This window comes from Neoarius graeffei, chromosome 23, assembly GCF_027579695.1.
Source record: "Neoarius graeffei isolate fNeoGra1 chromosome 23, fNeoGra1.pri, whole genome shotgun sequence".
NCBI lineage: Eukaryota > Metazoa > Chordata > Actinopteri > Siluriformes > Ariidae > Neoarius > Neoarius graeffei.
Window position 1 is genome coordinate 36,471,056 of NC_083591.1, and position 20,341 is coordinate 36,491,396.

At 42.4% G+C, this 20,341-nt stretch overlaps 1 protein-coding gene across 1 annotated transcript in view; it reads right to left on the reverse strand.

Moving 5' to 3' along the window:
* gpc1b (glypican 1b) overlaps positions 1–19,015 on the reverse strand; it is a 255,873-nt gene extending 236,858 nt beyond the window's left edge. Inside the window, exon 1 of the mRNA XM_060906106.1 lies at positions 18,453–19,015. Within this exon, the coding sequence (XP_060762089.1) occupies positions 18,453–18,606 (154 nt within the window). The 5' untranslated portion in view covers positions 18,607–19,015. The remainder of the gene's footprint in view (positions 1–18,452) is intronic.
* Positions 19,016–20,341: the final 1,326 nt, after the last annotated feature.

A 20,341-nucleotide genomic window follows, 5' to 3' on the forward strand; every position in this document is an offset into this window, starting at 1 on the left:
CTACGGAAGCCGAGAGAGGCCCTTCATATAATCCTTTTTTTTTATTCACCTTGTTATCCCGAGATAACGACATAATTAATTCAGGATCTCGAGAAAACAACACAACTAATTCGAGATCTCGAGAAAACAAAACCGTGTGAAAAATGACGAGGGGTGGTAGTTGCATTTTTCATAGAAACGCCAGAGACATGTCTTCCCGACACTCATAGACACTTCCCAACACACACACACACAGCCGATGCGCACCTGTTGGCGTCTCTTCCATGTATTGGAATTTGCTTTTTAGCGCGGCTAGCGCGAGATCACACACACACTACATACACTCAATAGACACATATTCCTCAGTTTAATAGTTATTTACCATCATCGCGAATAGCGTAGGTACCCGTTGTTTCGCGTCATATTCCACTCGCCACACAATAGTTTTACCACACAACAAACATTTTTATTCACCATTGTACCTGGGGTGACAACAATCCGGGCCGGGGGGAAACCGGAGCCCTTCCGGAACCAATATTAACCACTGTTCCGGTGCAGTGGCAGGAACTTGGTTGAAATGGTGACGTAATGTTTTGTAATTATTGTTGTGTAGCTTTATTTAATATATGTATTGAATTTAATGTGGTGTATGTGTTTTCTAATATGTCGGGGGTATATGGTGGTATTGTGTAGGTTTAACTAAATGTGTGTTTTTAACTGTTTTTTGAGTGTTAATGTAATGGGATGCTTCTATTGGTTGCTGATTGTCTAATCAGCATGTTACTCTCGATTGTGAACCCTTTAAAAGGGGCAGGAGTGTTCACTGTAGAGAGAGAGGCGCAGGAGGACACACGCTTGCTGTGAGGCTGTGTAACAGAAGTAGGTGCAGAGAAGTGCATACTGAGTTTTGTATTTTAAAAAGTCTTTTGTTGTAGTTATATTTGTGTTGCCTGATTGAGGCCGGTTTTGTTTTGCGTTTCTTCTCAGTTTTTGTTTTCCTATTTTTGTATTCGCTGTTTGTACTGTAAATAAACTCGCACCCGTTTTACGTTATACTTTAAGTAGCCTTAGTTTTCTTCCTCTTGTGGCCAATCCTGGCGTGAGGTGGGGGTGGAGAAGCCCTCTTTCTCACAAACCGTTATTCTGAGATCTCGAGAAAACAAAACAATTATTTCATGATCTTGAGTAAACAGCTGAGAAATGGTTCATTCAGGTGCGCCAAGAGACTTGTGATATGCTGACTTTGGGGCTATTTCTCATTCTGTATAGACGCAACTTTGGTCATTAGAATGTCTGGAATAATCGATCACCTAATAAGGCAATATTTTGATCAGGGGTTGACACAGGGAAAGATTGCATTAAGTCTTTTAATAAGGGATAATTTCAAAATTAGGCTACGTTCACACTGCAGGCTGAAGTGACTCAAATCCGATCTTTTCGCCCATATGTGACCTGTATCCGATCTTTTATTGACAATATGAACGACACAGATCCGATTTTTTCAAATCCGACCCAGGCCGTTTGGATATGTGGTCCTAATTCCGATTCCTATCCGCTCTTTTCATATGCGACTTCAGTCTGAACCGCCAGGTCGCATTCATCCGACTTACACGTCATCAACAAGCCACAAACGTCACTATTCTGCGCTGAAGTAGGCGGCGGGTCTCTCAAAAAAAGTTACAACAGCATGGTGCATAATCACGGGCGCAGATAGAGGGTGGGACTCGTCCCACCCAGATTTAAATTCACCTCGCTCGGTCCCCCCCACTTATAGGGAGGAAAAAACGTCTATGCTGTCTTTCTTTGCATAAGGCAAACCTCACGGAAAAATCAAAAGACTAATTACCATTCGGTTTATTGAGGTGCACGGCAGTGTATACATAGTTGCAACAATTCACATAAAACAAAACAAAGACTGATATTCGGTTGGTTGAGCTGCGCAGCCTGCACAGGTTGCGAGCTCGAGCTTGGTTGCTATGGTAACCCACAACAAGTTTGACAGGCATATCGGGGTTGGGGTTGGTTTGCTGGCAGCTTTGTCCCCCCCCAGTTTTTTGTCCCCCCCAGTTCAAAAAACGTATCTGCGCCCCTGCGCATGACATCAATGTGAGGGACGCTTCGGGCTATGAAGGTTCTGAATCTTCTCAATGGAAGGACGCAGAGGTTAGGGAGCTGATTTCCATTTGGGGGGATGCAGCTATTCAAGCTAGATTGGATGGGTCATACCGCAACCGGGCGGTTTTACTTCCGTAAACACTGGCCATGCTCACTGCGTGTGACGTCGTTGTATCCTGCAATGCGCATGCGGAACACTTTTAGGTCGCTTTTCGTTCATACTGAGGATCACATACAAGTTGCATATATTTGTTAATGTGAACGACCTCACAAAAAAATCGGATTTCACAAAAAAATCGGAATTGAGCATTAAGCCTTGCAGTGTGAACGTAGCGTTAGTCCGCGGCACCTCCGCAGAAGACTGGCCCGGCTTCGTCTCTACCGACGGAGATACAGTGATCCAGCTGAGATCATGAAATAATTGTTTTGTTTTCTCGAGATCCTGAATTAATTATGTCGTTATCTCGGGATAACAAGGTGAATAAAAAAAGATTATATGAAGGGCCTCTCGCGGCTTCCGTAAATATACACTCAAACAAAACAGCAATAAAGGAGGAGAGGGGCGACAGCCCGAGGAAAGCCCCCACAGGAGCGCACAGCATTTGCAACATAGGCTACCCAACTCAGCACAAGAACAAAGCACTTACAGTGTGTGCAGTAGGCTTCGTGCGCATTGTTCTGCACCTTTCGGAGGAAGGGGTAGGTGCCCTGTAAATCTTTGAAAAAGGTACATTTTCTTTTCGGCATAATTGCTGCGGCATTACTGCTGCTAGCTGCTCGACAAAGAACATTCGCGCCAGTTAATGTTTATTTTATTGTTGCATGGCAACACGTTCTGTTGTCTGGAATAATGTGGCTAAATAAACACCCATGCCACAGGGCCAGGGGGCAGTAACCAGGAAAGTCTGCGATTCCTGTCAATTCATCAAAATAGCAAATGCAGACATTTCTCTACTAATGATTCCCACGCTGCTCAGTCGCAAACGTCGCGAGTGGCGAAAACCGGGACATCTCCGTGTCCCGACAGACTTTTGTCAGGACTCAGGACACACAACCCCAAATCGGGACTGTCCCGGTAAAACCGGGACGTCTGATCACCCTACCTTTAAGTGTTCACTGGATGGATGTATAGAAACAGAGCATCAGTGTGTGTGTGTGTGTGTGTGTGAGAGAGAGAGAGAGAGAGAGAGGGAAGAAAAAGGACATGACTGATATCAGTGTAAGTGGATAATGAAAAGAGAATATGAAACAAAATGTATACAGAGAGAGAGAGAGAGAGCAAGAGAATGTATGGGGAGAGAAAGACGAAGGATCTGAGAGAAACGGACAGAGAAAGACAGCGTGAATGAAGAGAAAGAGACAGTTCGGTACTGAGCCGGCATTAAATATTGATGGGGAGAATCTAGCAGTCTCACTCGCCATCCTGCTGTCAGCTGTTAGTGATTGATCAAACGACACCGTAAATCCAGTTAAATCCACACACGAACGCACGCACACGCACACACACACACACACACACACACACAAAATGCAGCACACACTTTCTTTGTCTCTTGCCTCCTATCCTTGGGCTTTTTGTATATCTCTTTGCCCTCTCTCATTTTTTTTTCTTCTTTTCTTTCTCTTAGACCTCAACATCTTTTGATCCTCTAATCCCAGAATGCATTTTTTTTCTATTTTCTCCTTTCTTTGGATAGATAGCCTTCTCTTTCATTTATTCATTCTCTCTCTCTCTCCTGATGGAAATAATAGCAGATCCTTTAAAAGTCACCTTGATTAGTCACAGTTCTGTGTCCTCTGGCATGGCAGTGAATCACCATTCTCAAGTCCAGCCTCCACATGCTAGTCCTGCTAGATTGCTTTCAGCCACACACACACACACACACACACACTGTTGATCTTTTAAGCCTGACACTACATCCATTATTTACTTGAAGGTAAAAAGTAAAAGTAAATCAAAATCAGAATGGCATCATGGTATTTTCCTACTTCATTCTTTCATATCATGTATTACCTTTAAAGGATTAAAACAATATTCATAGACTAGATAGTAAAATAAATGAACTCACCACGAATAAGACAGTCTTACCAACCTTTAATGTTTTGCTTTTCGCTACCTGAATCCCATTCGAATTCCACACATCACTGTCACGCAGCATATCTCGTACAGCGCAGAACTCTGTTTTAGATCTGCCTGTTCTGTTGCAATGCACTTTACTTGAATCAAATGAGACAAGTGCTGGATATGAAACGTCTCAAGGGTGCAGTTTGTATTCGACAGGTGGTGTAATGATTCCAGGATAGCCTGGCAACCAAAGCTAACTTCAACCGTGATGAAATATTGTTCGTGTTTCAGACCACACAATGCACAACAGATGAAACACAAAATACACAACACGTTCAGTGAGGGATCGGGAAAGCAATCAGACTGTAACATCTGTAAGAACCGAAGAAGATAAAAAACAAACAAACAAACAAACAAACAAATAAGCATAAGAACTGCTGCTTGTGCTTCAGTATTGAGATAAGACTTCTGACATATTAATAGTGAGATGTGCTGTTTTAAGACAAAACAAGAATGACTAAAACCAACAGCTTGGTTTATCAGTAAACGCCAAGCTTATCCATCTATTCATCCTCTCCACCATTACTGATTCTTCTGTTTCCATTTTCAATAGTGGAGGAAAGAGAAAGGCATCATCCTTCTCCAGGATATCAGTAGAACTTGAACTTGAGGTTAATTATTCTTTGTGTGCACGTGACGTCACGCTTATTTTCCAAACCGGAAGTCCGCAATGTTAGATGATAACAACAACCAAGCTGGCGGTGCTTCACGTGTGAGCTGCTGCAACGCTTCGTGATTTTCATTTGATTTCTTTGCCTTTGAAGGAAGACAGTGCCTCCTTTGTGTGCGGGATATAATTGCGGTAATAATGCTACTTGTGTCAAAGAGACACGGTTCTTCAGAATTACAAAAATAATTAAAAACGGCGACAAAACAGATGAAGAACTGTCCAGAGAACACCGTGCATACGCTGTGGTTCAAAAACATACATCGTAAGGATTTAACTGAGGAAAAAGCGAATTATACCCGCGCGCGCGCGCGCGTGTGTGTGTGTGTGTGTGTGTGGTGACTATATCTAGTAAGATTTCACTGCTAATTACAGCTGTGTTTTCCTGCTGATTAAACTGAACTTTTGAGCTTTAGTGCGAACACTCTGCTTCTCACCATGCAGGAGCACTGGCAAACCTACATGATAAAACAAATCCAGACTGGGCACCAACACTCACATTAGGACACAAAAAGATCAAGACAAAAGAAAACTCATCTCGTGGTATCAAGAAGCAACAGGATAAATGAAAGATCTGCCAAGAAAGCCAGATTAGAAGCAGTGCAAACCTTAGTGAGTTTGGATACACAAGGAGAACAATGTGGGCTAACGTTGCCAAGTGAGATATTAGCAATGCCGTTCCAGTAACCCAGTAACTTCGTAACTTATAATCAGAGGTGGACAGTAACGAAGTACATTTACTGTACTTCAGGACACTTTTTGAGTATCTGTACTTTACTTGAGGTTGTTTTTTTTTTTTTTAAAACTTATGACTTTAATTTCACTACATTTGAAAGACAAATATCGTACTTTTCACTCCACTACATTTCTATCAAGAACCTCGTTACTCGTTACTACGAAGCAGCTTTAAAAATGGATGTTTTTTGCTTTCTTTTATAAAACATGATTGGTTTTTTCGCAGGTGACACTGAGACAGCTGATCAGTAATCACTAGGGTCACGTCACGTCCATAGACTATATAAAATCAAGTTCAATTTCTCAGCAGCGTTATTTAAACACAATCAGTTGATGATGGAATGGAAGGAGGCAGTTCTTCTGGGGAACACACACACCCATGGCTTGACCTAGAACCCATGTTTCAGCTTTTAGAAAGGATTAAAGATTCGTTTTGTTTTAAATGTTTGCTTTGTTTGCCTAAAACGAACCACATTACAGCCTACAAAAACTCGCCGTCCAACCTGCGGAAGCATATTGAGGTATATAAAGGTTTTATTCTAAGAGAAAGCTTGCAGTGAAGTTGTCTCTGCTTTTAGAGCTAGCGATAATGTTGCAATAGCTATGCAGTCTGGTTCATCAAATGAATTTCTGTGGATTTGCCCACCAAGTTGCTACAGCCTTGTCCATGTCTAACAATAACACATAGCTAGTTAACTTGGACACTGTTAGTTAGCATGTAAAAACGGAGTTACGCTAACATGAATAACATTAACTTTAGCATAATATTGCCAAATAAACAGAATGTAGAAAGCTTCCTTTTCTAGTAACATTAGCTTTCCAATATGATTTTGAGTTTGAAAAGAGTTTGCTAGCATGTCAGGTGGAGCTTCAACTCTACAAGTTCTACAAACTAGTCAGTAAATCCAGTAGGATGCTTCAGATATTCATAATATTTCGAGAAAGTTGGAGATGCATCACAATTATTGTTCGCATGAGACGGCATTGTGGATTTGTATATCATCCAACATGGCGGCGGATGCATATGTCACACTATTTTGTCACGTGGATGCACATGAATAATTCTTGGATTTCACATGACATCACATCCACCTCATTAGTTATTCAAAACTTTAGCTGGTGGTCTACCAAAGCTCAGTTGACAAAGCGTTTGTACGGAGAAGGTGCATTGCTGGCATGAAAAATGCCTTACGCTTGCGTTGTTTTAGGTTGTTCGAATTGATCAAACTGTGAAACTGATAAAAGTTTATTCAGGGTTCCCTGTGAACTAATAAAAAAGGGTGAACAAACACAAAATTTCACAAAAAGACATCGAGAAAGGTGGCTTTTGAACCTCTTACTGAAATCGAAGGGAGCCGAGGCGACGCATGCTCAACTTCGCAGTGATCACTTTGTGAAAGGTTTGTATATCCCTCTCAGCTATGTCCTGAGTGTTTTCCAAGTACTTTTCTTGCTATGTGTCATTATTTTATGGTACTTTTTTTTTAGTCACGAAGCACTAAAGTCCCCAGTTTCTTTGTTTACTCCTCACTCCTCACAAAGTCCATATGCATGAAGGTTGCGACAAAATTCTGACCCAGCCATACAGTTACAGTGCACCGTGATCACTTCTCCATCTTGTTTAACTAAGATCCAGGTCTTTAAAGGGGTTTCTGATGATCTTTGTGAATGATTTACCTGAGAGATAAGAGCCAACACAAGTGAGAATCAAGCCAACTGTTGTTTGTTTACACTTCAACTTGCAGCGCTTCGTTGTAAAGAGGCAAAAGAAAAGCTTAAAAAAACATACTTACACGGACAAAAACAATCCAGGATTCATTCGGCAGCGACTTGATACCGAGGTCCTTTACCCAGCCACATACAAAAAAGTTGTGAGCCTCCATACTCTTCCACACTTTCATCTGTTTTGCGGTGTAGAAGGACGTCTGCAACACCAGATAGTTGGAGATGTCAGGGAACTTGACTAAAGGGTAGTTTTCAAGATCGTATGACAAATCCTTCTTTCCCAGACTGTAGGGGTCGATTCCATTGCACATAGCAATCTTCTGAATATATCTAAAGCGAGCAGTGGCTTCTAGATTACGAGCATACTCGGATAAGTTATCACTAGTTGCTTGCACTACGGCAGCCGTTTAGACCACCAGCTATTTCACTTCCGGTAAAACTGCTAAGCAAAGTCACATGACTGCAAGCCAAGAATGGCGTAGAGCAGGGGTCCCCAATCTACTCCTTGATTTGCAAATAAAGTTATGAGAGAAACTCACAATAGCCATAAAAATATTACAAATGTTGCTCTCATGACAAAGACAGATTTAATAAGCTTCTTTGACAAACACACTAATACTGGACCTCAGCAACACAAATGGACGAATTTCTTTGTCCTCCTTTGTACCTCTGCTTGTTCTTCATCAACAAAGAGAACTCTGACTGACTGGGACAACAGAAGTAAAGAAAACAAACACAAAATTATGCTGAAACATTTTTGAATATTTGTCGATTTACAAATGACAGTTTCTTTGAAACGATGGTTGTCTTTGCAAGCTCAGTGTGAAGGTCCCTCACTTACATGAGTACCAAGTATCGTTCAAAGCAGTGGAAATGAGAAACACCCTTTCAAACACACCTTCTGACTTTGAAAAGCTGTGGAAAGAGGTGCAAGCTCAACCTTGTCACTAGACGAGTAAGTGAATACAAGGAATATTTCTTTGATTTTATTCATTTATGCTGCACGTTACTGACATATGATAAAGTATTCAAATACGCTGCAACCCCAATACAACAAACTCCTTGGGGGATGTCCAAATAGTTTGTTATACCGAAAAGTTTGTAATACTGAAATGGACCCACTTTTCACACCAAACACTCACGTGATATGCAAAATTTTAGCCACATTCTCCTGATCATGAATTTCTCCTTTTGAGTCATTATCAAACTTCATTGACCGAGTTAAAGGATAATGAACGGAGGTGATGATTTCTTCGTCTGTTATGGAAATCACTGATGATGTCATTTATGTCGTGCCAAGGGGCTAGGCAGGAGATATAAAAACGCTGCCAGTACACTTTAACTAGGTATTAAATTTAAGTCAAGGTTATTTCTATAGCGCTTTTAACAATCGATATTGTCGCAAAGCAGCTTTACAGAAAATTAAAGACTTTAAACATGAACTAATTTTATCCCTAATTTATCCCCAATGAGCAAGACTGTGGCGACGGTGGCAAGGAAAAACTCCCTCAGACGACATGAGGAAGAAACCTCAAGAGGAACCAGACTCAAAAGGGAACCCATCCTCATTTGGGTGATAACAGATAGCATGATTATAAATAACTCGCTTCTATAACTGTGTCCTCTTTTGTCGCAAAGTATAACTGTGAAACCAGGAAATTCACTATAGTTTTAACATGAAGTCTATTTTGTTGAAGTTATAAACTGTCCATTGATGGAAACTTGAGTGCAAAACTGTTCATGACAACTTCAGTCCTAAAGTTAGCAAGGCAACTGAAGTCCTCCGACATAAATGTGACCCCTCACCGAATCCAGGGACACATGTCGGCCGAAACGAATCCGAGATAATCGCAAAAGAAGCATTTTTTTTTTTTTAATTTGTGATTTTTGTTTTTTTTCCATCATGTGCAAGTTGAGATCTTGAAGAATGCAATCAGTATTTCAGATAATAGATTGTTTTGTTGGAAAAGCATACATTTTTTGTTGCAAATTGTCTCGTTTTTGTCAGGACTGTAGCCTGCTGGGGTGTGTGGGTAAATTACCATATGGGCCATTCACATGATTTAAGTCTTTTTTTTTTTTGCGAATCAGCTGTATGATACGAGTTGAGCGCATGGCTACTTAACTGCATACAGGAATGTAATTTCACTATGGAATGAGTTACTAAACAGAGCGCAGAGGAGCTGAAACACCGCAAAGCAAACAGACACACGGTATTTACATCGGAGATAACCATTTCTAGCAAAAAAAACCCGCAACCTCGTTTTCCAGATTGAATAGAATACTTGAATGATCGGATGATACACGGACCGTTCTAGGATTACATTCCATCGGAGGCATTGGTGTGTGCAAGGCGCCGTTTCTCTTTCTGATGGGGTAAGTTTATTAATCTAAGGCTGTGTGGTTATTTTTGCATGTAATGGAGAGTGTTGTGGTTTGGTTAAGCCTAGGTCACAACCGGACGTACGATTTTTTGGCCGTGCGATTTTTGGCGTTTCCCAAATCGCTGCGTTTTTTTTTTTTGTTCAGGGAGAAAGACGCGCGTTGGCTGTAAATTTGTCTTGCAACCTGAAAAAAACGTAAGCGCCCGTAGAGTTTGTTTGACATGACAAAGAACCTCTGTGGCCGGTCTGCGGCTCGAAAATCAGCACATCACACGCGCGCTCTCGTGCTTTTCACACGCACGCTCTCGTGAGTTTCTTGCGCGCTCTCCGTGCATTTTTTGCGTGTAGACCGGCCGTAGGAGCACGGTACGGCCGGTTGTGACCGAGGCTTTACATGAAACTAGTGTTGTGTTAGTTGTGTCATCATCGTGCTATCTTTCTTTCTTATGGTGTGAGTAATTTTTCAACCACAAAACGTTAAAGTATACTTTAGGACTTATTTTTGTACTTCATAATTGTGTTGGGCATACTTTGCATGGAAGGAAAATTGACGTGGTGATCTTTGTTTACATGAAAGTAGTATCATGCTAGCTAGTAGGGGGTAGGGCTTTCCTTAATGTCATGCAAATGAGCAACATTATGTGCCCACCCTGCACCCAGAGTAGCTGAGATGGAAAACTTTGAGGGCGATTTTCTCCCTTTTCTGTTTTAAGAGGTATACACTTTCAAAAGGCCACACATTCTTCAAATATTGTCAGATCTCCACATGGAAGGCATCATTGGAAAGCTTAGAAACTGTACTTTCTGAATCTGTCAATAACTCAAAATGCCCCCGGGCAGACATGTGTCCCTGGATTCTGTTTTCTGACACAAATGTATTACTATAAGTATCCAGAGTGTCTTCCAAGTGCGTCTTTCGACTGTCCATATGGGGCCGTCCTGCACAGGAGCGATGTGATGAGATTCCAGCCAGATGTAGGGCATCAGAATGAATCAGGCAGGTCAGAGGAGCAGAAGAGGTCACATCTCAGTATCAGCAGTCCAGTGGTATCAGCAGGCATTTTGTCTGTTTATCGATCCTTTGATCACCATTCTCAATAACTATTAGTGATTGACACCTAAGCAAAGCTAGTTAAGCCTTTGTTTATGGCATTAACACATATTGTTAATTTGACTGCGGACTTGATTACTTATTGTTTGTCTCTGGTGGGACGAGGAGCACATGGCTAAGTGATGTTTTTTAGAAGACTCTGACTCATTGTCAATAAAGACAGGGGACATGAATTTAGTTCATTATATGTGAAAGTTCACAGTAAAAGAGTTCATTATGGTGGGTTTGCGGTGTATTCCAATCGTACTAAATTGTAAATATTAAAAAACGTAAGTCAGCTAAGGCTTAGCTTCTGCTTTTTCCTCACTTTCCACTGAATCAGTACTTTATGAAGAGGTGTTTGTGAGTACAATAATGTTTTCCTTTATCTTCTGAGACTGATGTAATCATTCAGCATCAGTATCCTCTTAATCCTGGTCAGGGTCACAGTGGATCCAGATTGGATCCATAGCCTTGGAACACTGGGTGGGATGCAAGTCTAGTTTAGTTTATTTGATTTGTCACATAGTTTTGTGACAAGGGAAGAATACAGGGCAAAGCCCCAATTAATTTTCAATCCCTTTGCTTTGGCATAATTTTTTTACACTGGATGTTCTTCCTGATGCAACCCGCCCCAATCTATCTGGACTTGGGACTGGCACTAAGTATGCACTGGCTTGTGCAACCACAGTGGCTGGGTATTTGAACCATGGGGGAAACTGGAGCACCCGGAAAACACCCACACAGACACAGGGAGAACATGCAAACTCCATACAGAAAGGCCCCCGTCAGCCATGGGGTTCAAACCCAGAACTTTTGTGCTGTGAGGCAACAGTGCTAACCACTACACCACCGTGCTGCCCAAGTCACACACCATGCACATTTTACAGAGGTGGAGAGGTCGAAGAAAACCAAAGAAATCTAAACAGAACATGAAAAATTCTCCACAGACAATAAACAAAGCTCAAGATCAGACCAGGGACCTTCAGATCGGTGAGGCTGCAATGCTACCTGCTGTGTCACTGTGCTGCCCAACACCTGTGTGCCCAGCATCCTGATCCACATTAAATGTGGCTTGTTTTAATGTCAAGTTTTCACACAAAAAAAGTGATACAATTCATCACTTTCAGTGTCTGAAGGAATCTACCTTTCCTCTCTACTTTTGCATCTACCATGGTTTATGGAATGGAAAAAAGGAAAACCTCTATTTCCCCAATTGTCTACAAACAAAAAGTTTTCCAAAAAGTGTCACGGAACAAGACAGAAATACAAACAAGGCAAAGCCAATCCAAAAATATTTTGAAAAGCACCAAATGCAAGATGTTTCACTACAATCCTCTTGGCCATCAGACCTTATGAAGGTCATGAAGGCAGTGCGTAATATCTGGCAGAGTTAGAACAGTTATGTCAAAAAGAATGGGCAAAGGTCTGCCAAGCAATCTGGCACAGTTAGACCAGAAATGTCAGGAAATATGTATGGGGCAGTGGATCATCTTGGGACAACTGAAAAAATGCTGCTCATATGATATGAAGGCATGGAAACCATTATAAAGGCAAAGGACTTTTGTCTTTACACTGTCATTTCAGTGATGCACTACTTGATCAGGACATTACAGTTAGTGTTTACTGGATGATGGTAAATAAAAGATAAGTTCTTGTTTAAAATATGAAGTTTTGATTTTTTCTTAATACTCAGTAAATGTCCCAGTCACTTCAATGTGCACTAGAAGAATTTGTTAATACTCTAATGGCAGCACGGATCTTCACAGTCATGAATTCTTTGTCCCAAACTGAATACTACCATACTAAAGAGTATGTCAGGATACCTTTGGTGTACTTACTTCATAGGCATACTACCTTGTGTGCAGAATATTGCTTTGAAGATAGCCTTGAATTCTCACTGAATGGGAATTTACTTTGTACTTGCAGCTGTTAATCCACATGGTGCAGCACAACCCATGTTATGGAATGTTCTTCCATTAATAGCTTGTAACAGCGTTTTTCTAATGGCCGATATTTTGTCCAGCAGCTCTAAGCTAGTGTTTTAATTTATTTCTTCTCATTTAAGATTTGTCATGAATTATAAGTCAGAACATGAATCTCAGAGAAGGGAAAAGGGAAAAGTAAAATTATTCAAAAAGGCAGTGGTAATAAAAATAATTGACAACAAAATGGCCAATGATTTCCAGGTTAGCATTATAATGATCACTGCCTTCATTATTATCCTTCCCTTCAGACATGTCTCATTTCTGTTACTCGATGTCAGGGATGTGGTCTGGTGTGGGTTGGAACCAGGAAGTAAGGGGTCAGAGGGAGTGGTTCTGTAATCACTTAACTGTACACACTAGTTTCTTGTTCTCTCACTGCATATTTATTCCCCTTTGTCCCTCAGTAGGTAGTTGGAGACCAGAGAATAGGCCTGTGTTCACATGCTGAGTCTGGATGACCATGCAATGGTTTATAGGATGGTTAAAATGTCCTGATTTATTGTGTTATGTTTGCTATTTATTTTCCAAGTTTCTTTACTTTTGCTCTCCCAAACAGTGAAAATAAAAATAGTTCAGATTTTCCCATGTCCTGGTTCTGTTTGTGTCCTCCTGGGCTACACTATGTAGTAATCATGCATGTCAGCATATTTTGATGTTTAGAAGTTAGCGAGTAAGAGGAATGAGAGGAATAAGGAAAATAAAATTTTAAATGGCATAAATTGATGAGCTGATTACATTTTGAGGTCAGTAATAGTTATAGTTATGAATTTGTCATTTACTAGTGTGTCTATGAACTGCCAAATGACTTTCTCTATGACCAAAATAACAACCAAGATCGCTGACTCTTGGTTTCTCGCAGTAGATTTAGTCATACAGTAGATGACATTGGGATTAAACATATTATGCAACCTACGGTAAACATACTATATATCAAGCTGGCTGAGAATTGAATACTTAACAACAGACCATCACACCCTTATTTGGGCCTTCCCCAAACTGTTATGACAAATTTGGAAGCACACAATTGTATGGACTGTCTTTGCTGTAGCATTACAATTTCGCTTTATTGGAACTTAGGGGCCTCATCCAAACATATTCCAGCATGACAATGCCCTTGTGCACAAAGCTAGGTCCATGAGGACATGGCTTGCCAAGACTGGTGCAGAAGAACTCAAGTAGCCTGCAGAAAGCCCTGACCTCAACCCCACTGAACACCTTTGGAATGAACTGAAACTTTGACTATGCCCTATGTCAATAATGTGTCACTGGAATGGTTGAATGGTTTTCCATCCCCATACTACACACTCTTCTTTAGGTCACTGCAACCCAGTTCTGCCTCTCACCTTAGGCACAGAAAATCATACACTAAGACCCTAAGACCACTGATTGGCACTTAACTGCTCCTACCCTAAGACCACTGGGTGGCATCTAAGTGCCCCTCATCCACTATGTGGGTCAGGCCCTAGACAGCATTCCCCCCCACTCGAGTCGCATAGCACAAGGCCCTGAAGGGCAATGGTACACTATACAAGTGAAAACATTGCTCATTGTACAGCAACTACATCAGATCAGTGACTCCTGATTTGTTGCAGGAATACACACTATAGTATCGCCTCCAGTTGTCAACCTTTTCATGGCTCAGGGCATCATCATTATCTGACCCCAACAAAGTTATTCCTCTAACATAAGGATCCATCCATTATCTGTAACTGCTTATCCTGTGCAGAGTGACAGGCAAGCTGGAGCCTATCCCAGCTGACTATGGGCGAGAGGCAGGGTACACCCTCGACAAGTCACCAGATCATTGCAGGGCTGACACATAGAGACAAACAACCATTCACACTCACAGCTATGGTCAATTTAGAGCCACCAATTAACCTAACCTGCATGTCTTTGGACTGTGGGGGAAACCGGAGCACCCGGAGGAAACCCACGCAGACACGGGGAGAACATGCAAACTCCACACAGAAAGACCCCCATCAGCCACCGGGCTCAAACCCAGAACCTTCTTGCTGTGAAGCAACTGTGCTAACCACTACACCACGTGCCACCCTTGACATAAGGATATATTCCCTGTTAAACAAAGGTACAGTCAAAAAGCTGGAAACCACAATTATAAACAAGGAGTTCTACCTGACTGCTTCCTTGGTTAGAAAGGATCATAATTTTTGTCCAATTCTAGATTTGAGAGGGTTGAACCAGTTTCTAAAGACCCTCCCCTTTTGTTCTTGCCTAGCTTGTCAGATGTAGATCAAGCCATGCAAAATCAGAACTCTTTCACATTAGTAAACCTTCATCCTTGTCTCCCCAGTATCCAGTGGCATCAAGATACAGTGGCATACCGGTAATATATGTCTTTGGATGACTGACTGGTGTATATTACAGTAATCTTAGCCACGCAGTGAATACTAGCCACCCCAACATATGGCATATTATTAGGTTTGCCAATTAAATTCCACAAGTTGATTATGTGTGATACCGCCATGTGTTGAGGATGCTAGAATTGACTATGGCAGCCACAGTGGGTTGCTGACACACAAGCTAGGACCACTGGAATTACATGCTTTTCAGACTTTTTGGAAAAAGGTTTGGCAAGGTTCAGAATACACTGACCCACTGGCTTCACCGCCTGTTAATATGCCTTTTCTTCTCTACTGCTAATTCTTACCATGTTACACATAACCATCGTACAATTCAACACCTGAGTCCTGTTGTCCAAAATGGATGGCAAGACCTGTCACCTTCAGCCAGATCACCTGTGTCAGTGGGTCTTGCTCCTTGGGCTAAACTGAGGATGACAACCTAGCTGTCCAGGAAACCTGTCTGAAGCAAGGGTCCCAAGCACAATGTCCTTGTATGATCTTAGGTAGGTATATTGCAAATGGTCTTTACCTTGTTGTCCTGATCTGGTGCTTTGCTGATTCCCAATACTAAAGGTGTATGTGGCAGGAATCATGGTGTATTATAGTACCATGGACGGCATCTATCTGGGCTCTCATAGGTTTATTACTGCCTTTCTAATATAAGCAACATGCCTCCATCTGCCATGATTCCCTAGGAGCCTGGCGTGGTAGGTTCCCTTTGAGAATTGCTAAAGACCCTTCCTTGTGATCCTCTGCAGGATGATCAACTGGTATGCCTTTTTGCTCCCTTTCATTTTATCAAAACAAGTGGGAATTGCATGCTCTAGTGGTAAACTTAGCTCATATTCATTGCCGGTCAGATGACTCTAGGCCGACCTTGTGGTTGAATCTGGGATTATTGCCCAAAGTCAAATCGTCCAACTTTGTGAATCAGTTAATTGAGCTTGCAGCTTTCAATGAAAGTGAGCCCTAAGGTATTATGTGGATCAGACGGCAGTCATCCAATCCTCAGACTAATTGTTCATCCGCCATGGACAGAAGTCATAAGGAGCTCCCTTGTCTAAGCAGAGACAAGCACACTGGGTGGTGGATGTCATCACCATGGCCTACACATGGGTTAGACACTCAGCCCCTATTGTGACATATTATGCACCCTACAAGGAGCTTCTTCTCCTCATCAACAGTATTTAGAAGCATGCCACTCTAAGAGGTCTGGTCTGAGCTGCTGCTCCCTGGGCCTCGGCATCCAACTTATCTGGGTTCTCCAAGGTTAACATCACCTCTCTCAGCTGTGTGGCTTCAGTAGTCATCTCTGAGCAGACCACCCTATTACTCATCACATTGTTATCATAGATTATCCAGATGATTCAAACTGCATCTGACTGTTAACAGGGGTGAAACAGAATGTTAGTTACATTCTATAGTTATCTGATCTTTGATGTCTATTCCAGATACTTCACATATTGCATTTTAGAATGCACACTTGTGTATAATGACAATAAATTTGAACTCATGTCAAGATACAACAGAGAGAGCATCCATATCATGTGATCACTAAAATCAAAACCACCAATAGAAACGGTCAGAGAGTCATAATAAATTATAAGTGCTCTTCTGTACACATCCTACATGAAAGCAACACTGAGAAGAATTAAATCTGTGATCTCTGAAGCCTAAACATCTAAGATCCTTTGTATGACTGTCAGTGCTTTAAAAAAAAAAATCCATACTCCCACAATTCCATGCATGAATGGCAAAATGTGTCACCATGAATGCTGTGACAGAGATATATCTACTGAGTACTCCAAGCTGCTTTAAGTGTAATCTGCACAGAAAAATAAAATGAACAATTAATCCAAGCTATCTGTCCACAAATAACATATGTATAAGCTAAAACATTGCACTACATATGTATCAGTAACACTAATTTACACATTTCGCAGTCATAAAGATGTCAGACTCCAGCATTAATGTGTCTGATTGATACACATTATGATTAATCAGTGTGATTGAGGGCATCTTGAAAAGAGCAGGCTTCGCTTTATGACATCCACTAGTGGATGATGCTTTTACAAGTGTAATAATTTCATCCCATAAGTGTCTCGTAGCTAATGGTTCATTTTCCTCTATAAATCTTGTGCTGTTTTATCACGACTGGAAGGACTGCTGGCATCGGCATGCATGGCACATATTGGAAGCAGACCACTAATAACCCAGCAAGGTGTCAGAACAGAGATCAGGTGACTCTGTGTGTGTGTGTGTGTGTGTGTGAGACAGAGAAAGAGACTGCTGCAGAAGGACTATGGTTAAGTTTAGAGAGTCAAATTTTCCAGTTTCCCAAACGCACTACTGTACTAAGCTCACTGAACCTTTGCAAGGAATGTTAACATTTATCAAGCAGTCACACTTTATCATCAGACAATCTGTGTCTTGCATTTGAGTCATCAATCCATCAAGTTTATTTCAGAGTGACATACGACATACCCAGAGCAGCCTGGGGACCATGTGGGTTAGGTGCCTTGCTCAAGAGCACTTCAGCCATTTCTGCTGGTCCAGGGAATCAAACCGGCAACCTTTTGGTCCCAAAGCTGCTTCTCAAACTATTACGCCATACTCAGATCTACTTTCATCAAAATTATTTGTGTACTGCAGCAACAGTGGTAGCTCACTCTATCATACCATAACACAGATCAAGCAAGCACCTGCGATACTGGACTTGCCATCATATTTCCTATAGGGATTGAAACCAGCTCTCTATACCGTAAACACACACACACACACACACACACACACACACACACAACAGGTTGCAAATCTGTGAGATTCAAAGTGCACCAATCAATGAACAAAAGAAGAAGAGGGATAGACTATTTAACAAAGCTGCTTGAGCAGAGAATTTCCTGTCCAGTTCATCTGTATCGTTCAAGTAAGTGTTTTATCAAATTGTAGGTATTTGGAATTCCTTGTGTGTTGGTATATTATATACAAAGCAGCACAACAGGCTTGTTTTGTTTCCCTATGTTTGTGCAGTAAGGCACTAGAGAACTAAAGCATCATGTGTTCTTCCTTACTTCTAAATATATGGATCTACTGAAATAATAAAATAATGTCAGTGATAATGAAACAGAAAGTCGAACCCTCCCTGATGTGCATTAGTTCCAGCCCATTTATGATCCTGCTGAGATTTTTTTTTTACAAACGCCTCGACCAACACGGCTGTTCTGGGTTCTGCATCCATTTCGACTTGCACGGAGAGTTGCCCACATCCCTGATCCACTCACCGGAGATCTGCGCCTGCGGGACGCCGCTCAGGCTGAAGCCCTTGGACGTGTAGAACTGCCGGAAAGCCGCGCAGCTTCTGGATTTCGCGCTCGCGCTCTCTGCGCTCACCGCTCCGAGCAGGACGCACAGCACGAGCGCTCGGCGCACATCCATCCCGCACTTCTGATCCAACAAGCACACAATGAGACACAATGCACACGCGCAGTGTCAGGTCTTCTCCGGAATTCTGAAGATGTCCACGCTCTCTTTCAAGTTGTCTTTCTTCAGACGCACTGTGGGGAGGAAAGAAAGAAAGAAAGAAAAGAAAAAAGAAAAAAACCAACCGCCTACGCTGCCGGTCTGGTGCGCAATTGCCTTTAGTCCGTGCCTCTGATTTGACTACACTTGCGCACCCGCTCCAGGAGCTTTATTTAGAGAGGTCTGGAAGATGAAGCTGAATAAGGAAACTGTTCCTGTTGGTCCGGTCCAGATTCAGTGTGCTGCTTCTCCTGCGCTCTCGGGACGGACAAATGCGGAGACACCGCACCGTCAGCCGGGAAAGCAGGGGGCATCGAGCTCGCGCGCCTCTAGAGGACGTTACATCAAAACCTCTTCTGGAAGACCCAAAACCCAAGGATTTGGCTCACAACTTCCGGTCCCCCCACAGACGCGCCTACACCGACCCGGACACACTGATGTCTAAACCCTATAGACATGCTGATCTTGGGTATCAGCCTGTGGAGGGTCTGAGTGTTATGTAGGGGTATTAGTTTGTTTGTTTTTTGTACATTACATTGACATGTCAAAGATACCACATGTACTCACAGCAAGAAGGTCCTGGGTTCGAGCCCAGTGGCGAGGGCCGTTCTGTACGGCGTCTGCATGCTCTTCTCGTGTCTGCATGGGTTTCATCCGGGTGCTCCGGTTTCCCCGACAGTCCAAATTGTCTAAATTGACCGTGAGTGTGAATGGTTGTTTGTCTCTATGTGTCAGCCCTGTGATGACCTGGCGACTTGTCCAGGGTGTACCCCACCTCTCGCCCATAGTCAGCTGGGATAGGATCCAGCTTGCCTGCGACCCTCTGGAACAGGATAAGTGGCTACAGATGATGGATGGATGGATGGATGGATGGATGGTTTTCTTTTGTTTGTTTTTTGTACATTAAATTACAGTTAGATTGACATGTCAAAGATACCACATGTACTCACAGCAAGAAGGTTCTGGGTTTGAGACCAGTGGCCGATGAGGGCCTTTCTGTGTGGAGTTTGCATGTTCTCCCCGTGTCTGCATGGGTTTCATCCGGGTGCTCCGGTTTCCTCTACAGTCCAAAGACATGCAGGTTAGGCTAATTGGTGGCTCTAAATTGACCGTGAGTGTGAATGGTTGTTTGTCTCTATGTGTCAGCCCTGTGATGACCTGGCGACTTGTCCAGGGCGTACCCCGCCTCTCGTCCATAGTCAGCTGGGATAGGCTCCAGCTTGCCTGCGACCCTGTAGAACAGGATAAGTGGCTACAGATAATGGATGGATGGATTGGGCCTAATAAGTGTATGTTTGTTTGTTTTTTTTGTTTGTTTGTTTATTGTACATTAAATTACAGTTACACTGACATGTCAAAGATACCACATGTACTCACAGCAAGAAGGTCCTGGGTTCGAGCCCAGTGGCGAGGGCCGTTCTGTACGGAGTCTGCATGCTCTTCTCGTGTCTGCATGGGTTTCATCCGGGTGTTCCGGTTTCCCCGACAGCCCAAATTGTCTAAATTGACCGTGAGTGTGAATGGTTGTTTGTCTCTATGTGTCAGCCCTGTGATGACCTGGCGACTTGTCCAGGGTGTACCCCACCTCTCGCCCATAGTCAGCTGGGATAGGCTCCAGCTTGCCTGCGACCCTCTGGAACAGGATAAGTGG